This window comes from Pimephales promelas, chromosome 4, assembly GCF_988280905.1.
Source record: "Pimephales promelas chromosome 4, fPimPro1.hap1.1, whole genome shotgun sequence".
NCBI classification, from domain to species: domain Eukaryota; kingdom Metazoa; phylum Chordata; class Actinopteri; order Cypriniformes; family Leuciscidae; genus Pimephales; species Pimephales promelas.
The window spans coordinates 2669875-2684880 of record NC_142772.1 but is presented as its reverse complement, the minus strand read 5'-3'; the positions used below and the strand labels follow the sequence as shown (position 1 = coordinate 2684880).

At 34.3% G+C, this 15006-nt stretch overlaps 2 protein-coding genes across 3 annotated transcripts; one reads left to right on the top strand and one right to left on the bottom strand.

The window, feature by feature from the left end:
- The first annotated feature begins 31 nt into the window (after positions 1–31).
- Positions 32–7681, top strand: gtf2h3 (general transcription factor IIH, polypeptide 3). Of its 2 annotated transcripts, XM_039662156.2 has the most exons (13): positions 32–160; positions 299–378; positions 476–582; positions 823–953; positions 1138–1200; positions 1609–1638; positions 1831–1859; positions 1936–2010; positions 2090–2143; positions 3493–3561; positions 5431–5566; positions 7296–7332; positions 7430–7681. In XM_039662156.2, exons 1-13 carry the CDS (start codon positions 151–153, stop codon positions 7497–7499), a joined length of 891 nt encoding a protein of 296 aa, XP_039518090.1. In that variant the 5' UTR covers positions 32–150; the 3' UTR covers positions 7500–7681. The 2 variants fall into 2 exon arrangements, with proteins under 2 accessions (XP_039518090.1, XP_088985942.1); XM_089129816.1 differs by lacking the exon at positions 32–160 and having other exon boundaries at positions 289–378.
- A 68-nt stretch (positions 7682–7749) lies between these two features.
- On the bottom strand, positions 7750–14982 carry dguok (deoxyguanosine kinase). The gene is made up of 7 exons (XM_039662169.2): positions 14690–14982; positions 14366–14472; positions 13887–14086; positions 12550–12697; positions 10865–10980; positions 9152–9251; positions 7750–8134 (listed from the first exon to the last, which is right to left on the bottom strand). Exons 1-7 carry the CDS (start codon positions 14829–14831, stop codon positions 8108–8110), a joined length of 840 nt encoding a protein of 279 aa, XP_039518103.2. The 5' UTR covers positions 14832–14982; the 3' UTR covers positions 7750–8107.
- Between the last annotated feature and the right edge of the window lie 24 nt (positions 14983–15006).

Here is a 15006-nt window from a genome sequence, read left to right as displayed (position 1 = left end):
GGTGGCGCTGTGCATCTGCTAATTTAGTTCGCATCTTTCCAGTGATTACACAGAAGAAGACGTCCGAACGGCGCAAATGTAAACATATCGGGTTAAAATATCAACGAAATATTGTTATAGTGATGTAGTAGAGATATAAAAATAGCAAAAATGGCATCAGGTTTGTAAATCATTAAAAAATGTTTTTGAAAAATTAACAAGAAAACAACTTTTCATAAAAACGAACTGTGTGTGATGCTCATGTAAAACATGATGACTCGAGTGATATGGAAATGATAACGATCATTAATGTTTGCAGAAGACGAAATTAATATTCTGGTTCTGGTGCTGGATGTCAACCCAGTTTGGTGGGGTCAGCAAGCTCAACGAGAACCGAAGGTAATGTGTTGTGTTTTACTTCATACTTCATTAATAACGTTATTTAAAGATTATCCTTATTCCCTATTAAAATGAACTCTTTCCTCTTTTCTTTCAGTTCACTCTTTCAACATGTTTGGACGCTTTAATGGTCCTGGCAAATGCTCATTTAGTAATGTCAAGAAGCAACAAACTAGCCATCATTGCAAACCTGTATCATGAAAGGTAGATAAACTGATCATTTATAGTTAACATGCTCATCTCAACTATAGATTATTTATACACACACACACACACTAAAATATATCAGTGTCATTGTTTTGTCTCAAGATTAACATCAGTCATGTTTTTTTAAGGTTTCATGTTTATAAATGCTCTAATTAACCTAAGTCCTAACCCTGGATTAATCTAAGCCCGCCATAGTTTACAAACATGCACTAAAACTAAACTCTTTTTATCATCAAGCCACTTCCTATATCCCAGTAAGCAGTGGAAATCAGGGGATGAAATATCTGGAAGTACTGATGGCAAATACGAACTTCTGTCAGCTACCAATGACCTCTTTGCAGAAGAGATTAAGAAACTCATGGACAGATGTAAGTTATTTAAAGATTGTATTGTTATTATACAGATTTACGGAAAAGTGACTTGGTTTTGCTTGTGCCGATTGGTTTGATGCATTCAGCCTTCTATCTAATGCCATGTTTAATTTAATTCGCAGTGTATTCTGGGTGATTCTACTAGACTAGAGCATAACTGTGTTTATTTCCTCATTAACAGCAGAAGTCAGTGGGAATCAGACGGACTCGCTGTTGGCCGTCTCTCTCTCCAGAGCGCTGTGCTGTATCCTCTACTTATTTCAGTTTAGACTGAGGCTGTACGATAATGGCAAAATCTTAATTGTCGATTGTTCCCTTTAAATTGTAATGAATTTACATTGAATGATGTTTTGAAAACACACTTCTTGAAAAACTTGTATTGCTTTTCTCTAGCATTAAGCCTCAAATGTCAAATATACAATTTTTTTTAAAGAAACCAAAGTAAAATATGCATGGGATTATAATGTTATGCTAAAAGTAAAACACTATATATTTTTTTGAACGGTTACATAAATGAATTGAATCCTTAATTGTAATCGCGATAACAAATTCGATTAACTGTGCAGCCCTAGTTTAGACCTAAAGAGAGTTTGTGAATAAGATATGATGTGCAAACCACACACTCCGATTTTCATTAATTATTGACGCTCAGACATTCATCGAATCTCGAAGGAAGTGCAAGGTAAACGCACTGTTATCATCTCTTCCACAGTGCAATGAAAACTAACTAAGCACACATGATTCATATATAAGAGCGATGGTTCTATAAAGCAATGTGAATTTAAGATTTCCTAATGCTTTAATTAAATAGATCTCGTTATTTTTATTCAGTGCAATTAATATTTGGACTGAATTCTCGCTGTTTTACTTCTAGCTGGACAGGACATGAAATCAAGGATTCTGGTAAGCACTTCTTTAGCTTTAACAGCCGAACACGTTGAGTTATAACTGCGCTAACATGCTTTGAGTGTGATCTCAGGTAATAAAAGCTGCTGAGGACTCTACGTTACAGTACATGAACTTCATGAATATGATCTTTGCAGCACAGAAGAAGGTGAGGGTAACAACTGAACTTGCATCGTTACATTTTAATTATGTATTCTTCTGATAATTATTATTCCCTGTTCATAAAGAATATCCTGATTGATGCCTGTGTGTTGGACACCGACTCGGGACTATTGCAACAGGTATGTCGTTTTTAAATCATACAGTAGATATGATTTATTTTAATAAGATTGCTGATATGTCCAGTTGGTAAAGCTACAGATTAGGATGATGATGATACCACTAACTACATCGGTGTGAAGCAAAGTGATAACGATTCGAGTAATGCGGCAAATGACCGTTCAGACAGCATGAAGAAATAAACAAAATATGTATCTAGACTTAAAGGTGCATTGCGCAACATTTCATGTTAAAAATAGCCATTTTTCTAACCCGTACATGCTTAAACAATCGCCTGATGGGCTGAATGAGCCCTTTTCTGATCACTGCAATTGCCTCTATAATCCTGTACAGTAAAATAAATAAGACGGATTCGGGACGGATTTGAGACGTCATGCGCGTTCACGCTCGCCTGGCGATGTCTGCAGGTTTGTGTATTCGCCGCCATTCTCCGTATAAGCGAAGACAACTCGAGCGACAAAATTTTAGTCAACTTTCCATAAAAGTAGAAGACGGATTCAAAGAGACCGGCTTGTAGTTCATTCCAAACCCCGACGCAAACTCCACGTAAGACTAAGAAAATAAAACGTTTGTCAGGCGCCAGGCATCGGAATAAGACGAGAGTCGACATCGGGAAGCTTTCAACAAATGGAGAGATCTCCGGTCGGCTCTAGGGCTCATAACGTTTGGTTATGAACAGCTCGTGTGAGCATGTGTGTGTGTGTGTGTGGTCCATGAGCGTGCACACCTCTGGTTGCAGTTTTGCTTGTCGCCAGAGGGGGCGTAGTTCTGCAAAAACTACAATAACGGACTTCAGTGGCAACCAACGTTTTGAAGTCCAAATCAATGTAGACTTAAAGGGATATTCAACCCGAAAATGAAAATTCTCTCATCATTTACTCTCCCTCATGCCATCCCTGATAAATATAAACATAGGAAGATTTTTAGGAAAACCAGAGTCCATATAATGTCATTGGATATTGGTTTGACACTTGAAAAACTACACACACAAATCAAAACTATATATCGTAGTAGTTAAAAATACACGCCTACCTAAAAATCTTTGTGTTTATCTGAAGAAATTGTCATGAGGGCGAGTAAACAATGAGAGCATTTAAATGTTTGGGTGAAATATCCCTTTAATGCTCCAAATTTCCTTAAGTAATAAGACTATTTCAAGGACATGAAGTGGAAGTATTTTGTTACCAGTTTATTATATTGGTACAAAATTCGCGAGTGTTGCACAGATTTGATGGCACTTTTGCATTCGCATTAATTATTGCTCATTGTGTTTCCTAATGGAAAGCATGCATTGATGAGCATTTTCAACAGCGCTGATTTATTTGATTTGAGAGTGTTTGTTTTTCAACAGGCTTGTGACATTACTGGAGGCTTGTATCTCCGAATCCCTCAAAAGATTGCTCTGGCACAGTATTTGTTGGTGAGATATTTGCACATCATATCGTAATGTTCTCATTGTCTCGTGTTTTTACCTGGCGTGAATGTAATTTATTATATTATATTGTATTTTCAGCATCATTACTCCAGTCTTCAATGTCACATGATCCTTCAGAAATCACTCGATTATTATCAATGTTTTATTTTTAATTGAAGGAGACCACAGCTCGTGTTTACACTCTGAATACTGTAATCTGTTAATATGTCCTCTGATATCAAGATGTGTCACAAGAAATAGACCTTTGGGAAAATGTTTTATTAACTTGAACTTAGTGACCTTAAAATATATCAAAATATCCTTTACAGCAATGTTATCATCCATTATATCGCAGCAGGATATTTTTTTTTAATTTCTTTTTTTACTTTATTTATTTGACAGGGACAATGCAAACAAACATGGTGTCTAAACAAAGCTTGTTACTGAAGTGCTGCATATAAAGCTTATAGCAAATGCTAATTTTATACTCCTGTCCGTGGTTGGGCTTTTATACACGATAAAATTTACATCTCTACTTCAATTTAACCCTAAAACCGTATTCTGGACAAATGTGGGCAAAATAGTTTTGATTTATTTTTAAAAAATACTTCCCTTGATCTGAGCGGTACAAGACTTGGCTACTTTTCCTAAGTTTGCCTCCTGAACACACACAATTTTTTTTTTAGTCAATTCTACAAAAACTCCTTAATCTTGTATTTGGGTCAAAAATGGGCACCCATAGAAATGAATGGGAAAAACTGTAATTTAGAGCATTCTAAAATAAGACGGCAAAGTCACTTCATCTTTAGGTTTTAGCTCTAAGAACTTATCGGAATGATATTTTAATGTAGTTAAAAAAATGTAAAAAATAAAACATGAAAAGAAGCATAATTTACATAGAAAATATGGTACTTTTTGAAGTAAATAAATTCAAAAATACCCCCAAAATAAAAAAAACACCATAAATAGATAGACAAAACTTTATCGAAGACAGTGATATAACATTTATAATAAATAAAAATTAGGATCACACCTGAGTCCTCTGTGCCCACATTTGTCCACAATTACAGGATCAAGGGCTATAAAGTGAATACGGTTTGAGGGTTAAAAAATATAATCCTGCATATCAAATACAACTGCATATCATACACACTTTTGGTTTGTTTTTAACCAGTTTTTAAGCCTGGAATTAAACACTTTAAAGGGTTAGTTCACCCAAAAATGAAAATGATGTCATTAATGACTCTCCCTCATGTCGTCCCAAGCCCGTCAGACCTCCGTTCATCTTCACAACACAGTTTAAAATGTTTTAGATTTAGTCCGAGAGCTTCATTGTAAATGTATGTACGGTATACTGTCCTTGTCCAGAAAGTTAATAAAGACATCATCAAAGTAGTCCATGTGACATCAGTGGGTAAGTTACAATGTTTTGAAGCATCGAAAACACATTTTAGTCCAAAAATAACAAAAACTACGACCAGACACACGTTAGCAGCGTCACTGAACGCGGATCCACAACACAATGCTAAATAAAGTCGTAGTTTTTTTTGTTATTTTTGGACCAAAATGTATTTTCGATGCTTCAAAACATTGTAACTAACCCACTGATGTCACATGGACTACTTTGATGATGTCTTTATTAACTTTCTGGGCAAGGACAGTATACCGTACACACATTTACAATGAAGCTCTCGAACTAAATCTAAAATATCTTAAACTGTGTTGTGAAGATGAACGGAGGTCTGACGGGCTTGGACCGACATGAGGGAGAGTCATTAATGACATCATTTTCATTTTTGGGTGAACTAACCCTTTAAGATTTAGTGTGTATGTGAGCGGTCTCATGCTTGTGTTGTGTGTGTGTGTGTGTGTCAGTGGGTGTTTCTGCCAGACGCAGACCAGCGCTCTCAGCTGTTACTGCCTCCTCCGGTGCACGTGGACTACAGGGCCGCTTGCTTCTGCCACCGAAACCTCATTGAAATCGGCTACGTCTGTTCAGTGTGCCTGTCAAGTACGTTCTCAATCTCATCGACACTTTATTGCTTATTCATTGGTGGTTTCAGACTAGAGACATTTTGGTCAAACCCGATAATTCTTTATATTTGAAATCCGATAACCAATATATTGGCTGATAAATCTAAATCCAAATGTTTTATATAATTTTTGTGAGCCTGATTATAAAAACAAAAGCCATGTCCCAAGCACGTAATTATAATGTTCTCTGCATATGTTGCACTTTACTGATTTCATATTTTATATTTCAAGCAATCATGTTGAACTGTGCGCATCTGAAGTGTCTCAGCTGAAGGAAATAATACATTATTTATCGACTTTAATAATGTATTGGCCGAATTTTCTTATTGGGCCGATAACTTTAAAAATGAACATACAGGTGAAACTTGAAAAAATTGAATATCATGCAAAAGTTCATTTATTTCAGTAATTCAATATACAAAAGGTGAAACTAATATATTATATAGACTCATTACATGTAAAGTGAGATATTTCAAGCCTTTATGTGTTATAATTTTGATGATTATGGCTTACAGCTTATAAAACCTTTTCACAATATTCAAATTTTGACTTTGGGGTTTTCATAAGCTGTTAGCCATAATCATCAAAATTATAACAAATTAAGGCTTGAAATATCTCACTTTGCATGTAATGAGTCTATATAATATATTAGTTTCGCCTGTATATTGTCTGATATGGTGGCGATGTATAGTGCATCTCTATTTCACACGTGTTGAGCAATTATTACAATTTAAAACAAATGTTTCCTATTTGAATATCATTTAAAATTGAATTTATTCCTGTGATCAAAGCTGAATTTTCAGCATCATTACTCCAGTCTTAATATCATTATCAACGTTTTATTTTTGTAGAAACTGTGCACTGAAATGGAAGTCTTCGATTGAGGGAGATCACATTAATATTCACAGCTCATGTTTACAGTCTGAACACGGTATTTTATATCAAGACGTGTCACTTTATACTGTGAACACAAGAAATAAACCTTTGGAAAATGTGTTTATTAACTTGAACTTAGTGTGATAAAAAATATTTTCCCCCCTTTGTCTTTTTACTGACCTTAATATATATAAAAAGATCCGGGAACACTTTATTTTACAGTGTCCTTGTTACATATATTTACCATAGTAACTAACCCTAAACCAAACCCCAATCCTACCCTAACCCACATGTAGTTGCTTAAAGCTACACTGTGTAACTCTTTTAGTTTATTCTTAGCTAAAAACACTTAGTTCTTTCAAAAATATATGTGCTCATTAATGTATATTTACTTTGTTCAAGTAATAAAGTATTCTCGTGAGTGTATAATATGCCATTGAAAATACATACGGGTAAGGGGTTTCTAATGTCGGTCGCCATGTTGCCCCTCCATCTTGAAAGTACATTAGCCAAAGAGGGACATACCAGTTAATTCAAGTTAACGTTTGAGTTAACACTCATGGACGAGGTCGAACTGGAATCCATGTTAATCTTGGACTACGTTGGCCACCGTAGGAGATAAAATGAAATCGGAATTGAGGGAACAGAAACTAATATTCACTGGATGGTCATATACCTTTTCACCGCTAGATGGGGCTAAAAATCACAGTGTAGCTTTAATATTACTCAAAACATAAATATATAATTACACTGTAGCAATAATAAAATAAAGTGTAACCAGGTTATCTTTTAACATGTTTTAACCTTGTTTTGCATCTTTTCCTCATCAGTATTCTGTAACTTCAGTCCGATCTGCACAACATGCGAGTGAGTCTTTGTAACATCATTTTAAACGTGTCTGATGGATGACGTGGTTTTGGGCGACCTTTAACAAACGGTCTTGTGTGTGTTCTTCTGTTTATAGGACTGCTTTTAAAATGCCACTGCCTCAGGTGGCTAAAACCAAGAAGAAAAAAGTCAAAACTGCAAACTGATCACTTCCAGGTTACGAATGTGCGTGTTGTAATTGAAAAGCCCCCCGTTTGTATTTTGTTGAATGGCAAACTTTTTTAACTGTGTGATTTGAGCTTTAGGAGAAATTGAAGAAAAACAATTTATTTTAACATGTTTTGGTATTGAAGCTCACACAATAAATAAATGTTTTTTACAAAGTCTACTTATCAACGCGGCACATTCATATCTTTCACACACGTCAGAAATGAAGTGAAATCCACTTGATTCAAACACTTTTAAGGTATGTAGGTTTACTGAAATAAGTTAAGAATTAAAAACAACAACACAAAAAATATCCCACTTATAGAAGTTAGGTCTGGTTATAGGTTATAAAACATAACATATATACACGTCACAGTACAGTTTCATAACAACAATGCTGAACATCTTGACGCATTACGGATTGGCTTCCTGCTAAAGTGAGCCATTATTGGTCATGTGTTATTTCTGTGCCAACATCAACCAATCAACTTCATCTTTGTAAACATTGAGAAAACCACATTAGAGATGAAGATCTTCTGCATTCAGTTGTCCTACAGAGAAATGGTCCATATATAACAATCCTTGGGCTTCGGTCCCACGGTGCCGTTTATAAATCACTGAAAAAATGTCTAATCTAGATCAGGAGAAAACACACACTCAATACGTTGCTTCTGGGATGCGTGTCATATTGAAGCTTCTTTCCGCCACGTAATAAAAAAATTAAAAAACGTAATTGTGTGTTTATCTCTCAATTCCGGCACTTTTGTTACAATCATGGAATTAAAAAGGGAATCGTGACTTTTGATGACTACTGACTTTTTTCCCAAGTTTATATCAATTTATTGTTTTTTGCTCTTAAAAAGGAAATTTGCACAGTTTTGCATTTATTCTCTGGCAGAAACAAGTTTCCATAGTGTCAACATACTATATGTAGAAAATAAAACACATTTAAAGGGGAATCCAAGATGTAGGTGTCTTTGTTTCCGCAGTATTTTCAACTTTGATATTTTTAGGTCAAACCGTTCTTGTCTATCAGTCATATAATGGAGGTCTATGGTCACCACCTCAAAGAGCATGCACAGAGAAGTCCAAATTAAACATGATTTAATGACTCGTAAATGGTCTAAGACACGAAACGAGCGGTTTGTGTGAGAAAACGAACATTATTTATATCGTTTTTACCTCTTAACCACAGCCACAAAGCGCCCGCGCCCTCAGATCACTTGGACGTGGCTGTGGTTACAAGAGGTAAAAACGATATAAATACTGTTCGTTTTCTCACACAAACCGCTTGTTTCGTGTCTTAGACCATTTACGAGTCATTAAATCATGTTTAATTTGGACTTCTCTGTGCATGCTCTTCGAGGTGGTGACCATAGACCTCCATTATATTACTGATAGAGAAGAACGGTTTGACCTAAAAATATCAAAATTGAAAATACTGTGGAAACAAAGACACCTACATCTTGGATGCTCTTGAGGTAAGATACAACATACTAAAAATTCATTTCAAAGTGAACTATCCCTTTAAGTACATTTATATTTATTCAAGCAGACACTTATTCATGAGGGATACAAACAAGCATTTGTGTAATGCACAAAAAAAATCTAATAATCCCAGAAATGTGTCTTTTCCCTGAGAAAGGCGTACCTTTGTTAAGAGATCGTCCTGCACCTTCGGGTCCTTCTCGAACTCCACTTCCGCATCTATAACCAGCACAGGCACCTTCGCCAGGTGCTCGAAATGAACCCTGTGTGAAGAAAGAAGAGCTCTAATAAAATACTGTTGTCTTTTACAGCTGATTTACAGACGGATTGAACACTGTTGATCATTTGTTTCCTAAAATCTGGAGCCTATAAAGGGACATGGTGAGGGAAAAATCTTTATTTCAAACGTTTGTGTTCTTTGAGAGTGAACGCAAACTTTCTCAGGGAAAATATTGAAATATATGTATTTTTTCCCCATCACAAATGTACCTTTAGGGTCTCCGTTCTGCTGTGAGCATGTAGAGTACGAGTACTGACTTTTAAGGAAGGGCGATACCTCTTATTTTATTTTCGATACCGATACTTTCAAGGTCAGTATCGCCAATACCAATACGATACCTCTAAACTAACCTTTTACATTTTAAAATGTTTTAAATTATTGAGAGTAAAATGGATAATATTATATTTGAAAGACATTTTAACATTCAATACACCTTTTTCCTTATGGTTAAAATGTTCACTTGTAGTGATAACTATGGAAATCTACAAAATATGTCATGTCTGGTTGGACTACAGTCACTGTGACACCCATAACAAGTAAAAAATTAAAATTAGTTACAGGATAGAACTTAGTGAACTTTCAATATTCAATTTAATTGCACAAACTATGTAAGCTACAATTTCAATTAGTTTATTGTGAAATAACTCAAAACATATGATGCTTTACTGTCTCTTATTAAGCATTGTTCAGAGCTGCGTTTGCCAAAAGCAATGGTTTCTTATGATACTTTTGAAAATTGAAAAAAAAATTTTGCTCTGTTTTTCTGAATTAACGAGTTATTTTTTCATGAGAAAAAAAAGTTTTTGCTCTGTTTTTCTGAATGAATGAGTTAATTTTTCATGAGAATTTTTTTTGCTGTTTTTCTGAATTAATGAGTTGATTTTTCATGAGAAAAAAAGTTTTTGCTCTGTTTTTTTAAATTAATTCATTTCGTTAATTCAGAAAAACAGCAAAAACTTTTTTTCTCACGAAAAATTAACTCATTAATTCAGAAAAACAGAGAAAAATATTTTTTTTCTCATGAAAAATTAACTCATTAATTCAGAAAAACAGAGCAAAAAAAAAAATTTCCATGAAAAATTAACTCGTTAATTCAGAAAAACAGAGCAAAAACTTTTTTTCTCATGAAAAATTAACTCATTAATTCAGAAAAACGGAGCAAATTTTTTTTCTCATGAAAAATTAACTCATTAATTCAGAAAAACAGAGCAAAAAAAAATTTCCATGAAAAATTAACTCGTTAATTCAGAAAAACAGAGCAAAAACTTTTTTTCTCATGAAAAATTAACTCATTAATTCAGAAAAACAGAGCAAAAAAAAATTTCCATGAAAAATTAACTCATTAATTCAGAAAAACAGAGTAGATTTTTTTTCTTCAAGTGAATGCAATACGCCTCCGTATAATTCAATGCATATTGTACACATTACATTTCTTGTCAAATAAACAAAAAAACACTAGTATAGATTTTTTCCCCCTCAAAAAAAAAAAAAAAAAAATCAATACTACAGTGTTTTTTTCCCCTGTGTATTTTGTTTATTTGACAAGAAATTGAATGCATACAATCTGCATTGCATTGGATGAATAACCTAACTCACCTCGTGGTCTTGTGGAGGAGCCAGTCTTCGTGTCGCGTGTGCAGTTTCTGGAGGTAGTCGAGCTGAATTCCCTGTTCCTCCACTCGACCTCTTCTGCCTAGCCTCTCCATGCAGGTCTGCAGAACACAACGGTGAAGTTCAGCAACTTATAATTAATTCTAACAAGTCCATTAACTTCACATTCATTTTGAAGTCACATTTATCTTACAGACCTTTCAAGACATGTTTATGTAAGACAAATAAATGTTTCTGACATGTAAACTAAGCTTAATTTCTGACCAACAGGTGTTTTGATCATTGTTGTGTCCGAAAACTGAAAAATTAAAGGGATACTCCACTTTTTTTGGAAATAGGCTCATTTTACAACTCCCCCAGAGTTAAACAGTTGGGTTTTACCGTTTTCGAATCCATTCAGCCGATTTTCTGATATTTAGATGAATATCAGTAACCAGACAGTTTCTGGTCTCATTGACTTCCATAGTATATTTTTTTTCCTACTATGGAAGTCAATGAGACCAGAAACTGTCTGGTTACTGATATTCTTCTAAAAATAAGAAAATCGGCTAAATGGATTCGAAAACGGTAAAACTCTGGGGGAGTGGTAAAATGAGCCTATTTACAAAAAAAGTGGAGTATCCCTTTAAGCCTTCACAGATTGGAAGGAAACAAGTCATCACAATCCCTCATCTGAATGCTTAAAAAAACCCAAAAGTATCCTTTGCTGACTATGTTACGACTAATAAATATGGTGTCAGATCATTTATGACCCTGAAATTAGTGTTAGAATCAGTGGTCCTTTAATATTTGCCTTTTTCCCCCATTAACTGAAGAAATAATCCACTGGTTAAAAAGTACACGTATATAAATACTGTAATATTTGATACTTTGATCTTTTCACTCTTGACCTTTCTGTTAATGTGTTCCTCTCATTGCAATTAGCAATTTATAAAAACAAAATACATTAATATTTGGCTTTTTATCAATTTACTGAAGAAATAATCCACTGATTAACCAGTTAAATAAAATGTACATGTATAAGTGCAAATAATTCACAAAAGTATTAGTAAACAAGACCCAGCGTCCATAATAATTATCTTATGTTTACCGCGATATTGTTGAGCATTAAAAAGTAAACACTCAGTAATTAATAAAAAAAAAAATTGGAGATGCGTGTTTGGTTGCTCAAACGCTTGAGTTTGTTGAGCATTTAAAAGTGCAACATGTGACCCTGCATCACAAAACCAGTCAGAAGTTGCATTGGTGTATTTGTGGTAATTTTGATCCATACTACATTGTATGGCTCAAAATGATACATTTTTCTTTTATTTTTCTTGATTTTCCAATAGTTGTATATCAGCCAAATATTGCCCAATCCTATCAAAACCACACATCAATGGAAAGCTTATTTATTCAGCTTTCATGTGATGTATAAATCTCAATTTCAAAAAAATGACCCATGTGACTGGTTTTTTGGTCCAGGGTCACATTTGGTTAGTTAATTATGAATGTGAACTCACTGACCAATCAGGCTTTAGGTTTCAGACACAGCCTATAGCACGACCTGAACACTGCATGGACCAATCAGCATCCATGATGGAACAATCGTAAAACCTGACAGCACTTCTCGTGTGCATGTTTGACCATCATCATCTTCATCACCGTGACCTGATGAAAGCAGTGCAGACCTGTGGAGATGCTCGGAGATATATGATGCCTTCCAGTTGAACTCGATGACCAAACTGCTCCACCAGAAACGAGTGCCAATCTTGATACACAGCCCACTCTGTTGAGTTTATACAGCCCAGCTCAAACATATTCAAAGCAAAGATGTACCTGAGAGAGGAGGATATACATGTAGCAGTGAAAATGAACATATTTAATCATAATCATAATATACTTTTGGCAAAGAATTGTGCTTAACTGTATTGAATGTGCATCAAATCTTAAAGTATATACTTTTAAAACCCGTACTTGCAGATAATATCATATTATCAATTAAATAAAAGGCCACTTAAAGAGTTTAACACATTTAAGTGCACTTTGTGATCATGTCAAGTTAAAAGTTTCACTTTAAAGTACATTGTTTTAATAATGTTTTGATGTCAACTATGTTATACTAACTATACTAAAGCACATGTGAAGAACTTGATTATTTAACTTTAGTGTTTTAATCAATATTGCATTTAAAGTTCATATAATTTAAATGGACTAAATTGCAACTATACAAATGTGTAATTAGCATTACAAATATTTTAAATTCATGACACAAGGTTTAATAGATGAGATGAAAGTATATTTCAGTATATTTTAGTTTACCATAAACGCTTGACCGTACACTCAGTAGTGCACTTAAACCATATTTAATAGACAATAGTAAAAAATTACATAAGTGGCTCAAAAAACACTAAAGTTCAGCATTTAATATACATAAAACTATAATACATTTTCATTTAATTGTACTTAGTGTCCAAAAATATTACATTCAAGTAAAATCTTTTAAAGTATAATATTACCTTAAAAAATAATTACTCTAAGATTCTAAATGGTCCTTTTTAGCATTTAATAACTATATGTTATAACTAATTAATTAATATTAATTTATTATTACCTAAAAAAATAATTACTCAAATGGTCCTTTTTAGCATTTAATAACAGGAACAATATTTTATTGTTATTAATATCTGACCATCAAAAGAAGTAAATGTAATTTCTGAAAAGTAGCCAGAAAGAAAATATAATTTTTTTCTGACACTTTAATTTGAATTTTTTTCTAAATTACTTTTTTTTTTTAATTTTTAATTTTTTCTAAAAAAAAAAAAAAATACTTTATTTTATATTTTTTTCTGACAAAATTAAATTTTTTTTCTTAAAAATTGCTAAGTTACAGTTGGCTTACAAAATAACTTTGAAGTTAGGACAGCATTGGGGTTGCCCTAACGTTAAGACAGTTTTTAGCATTTTTTGTGGAGTTAGGATATTAATTTTTAACTGAGACTCTGAGTGAGAAGTGTGTGTCCATCACCTGTCACTGTAGACCGAGCGCTCGTACACGCGCACCGGCGAGCCCGAGGACTGACGTGATCCGGCAGACAGCGGCTGAAGATGCGAGCGCATGCGACTCATGCAGGAGAAGGTCTGGAACGTGTAGGACCAGCGTTTCGGATCATGATACATCATCTGTAACAGGTTACTGGTTGGCTGCGGAGAACAGTGTTCGGTCTTCTACACAGAACAAGACAAAGCACACATTGAACAGTTCATATGGATTAGTTTTATGATCTCTTTATGAACTTTTTGAAGAGTCAAAGTGGTAGTTGCGTAGCTGTCAATGGAGGGACTGAAATCTCTCAGATTTCATCAAAAAAGATATTTTATGTTCGAAGATACGACAGTCTTACGGGTTTGTAACGACATGAGGCCGAGTAATTAATGACGTAATTTCATTTTTGGGGTGTACTGTCACTTTAAATTTATGTCTATCTATGACTAGTCAACACTGACCTGGTCGGTTTGGTCCACATTTTGCCATTTGCTGATGGGCTCTGCTATCACTTCCCAGTCCTGTTCTGTTTTCTGCAACAGCCTGGCAAATGTTGACTTTCCGACCGCTTGAGAGATTCAGAAGACACACAAGAGGCTTTGTTGGCCGGGTAAAAAGGCTTTATATTATTAAAACATTGGTAACAATAAATTCCAGACACATTATTCACAACTAAAACACACTCATTAACGATTTTTTCTTTCTAAATTGCATTACGTACCTTATAACCACAAGTAAAGCATTAATAATGTAAAAAATAAACTATATAAACAAACAAAACATACCAATGTTTCCTTCGATCGAGACCCTCTTTATTTGACCGCTTGTTCTAATTTGTTTGCACGTCAAGCGGTGAAGAGAAGAGCTCGAGAAAAGACGTATTGTCTTTCTCACACTCATCCCTAACATATTACAGAAAAATATCATTTACATCATTCATATGCAAGACCGTTTTGACCATTTTATTCGCGCCCACTAACTTAGCAAAAGCGCACTTCCGGTTACGGCATGTTGTACGTTTCAAAATAAAAGTTCTTTCTTTTTTTAAGGAACGTGAAATGTCAAAATAAAAGTCCTTTTACATTTGGCAAATCGCAAAAAA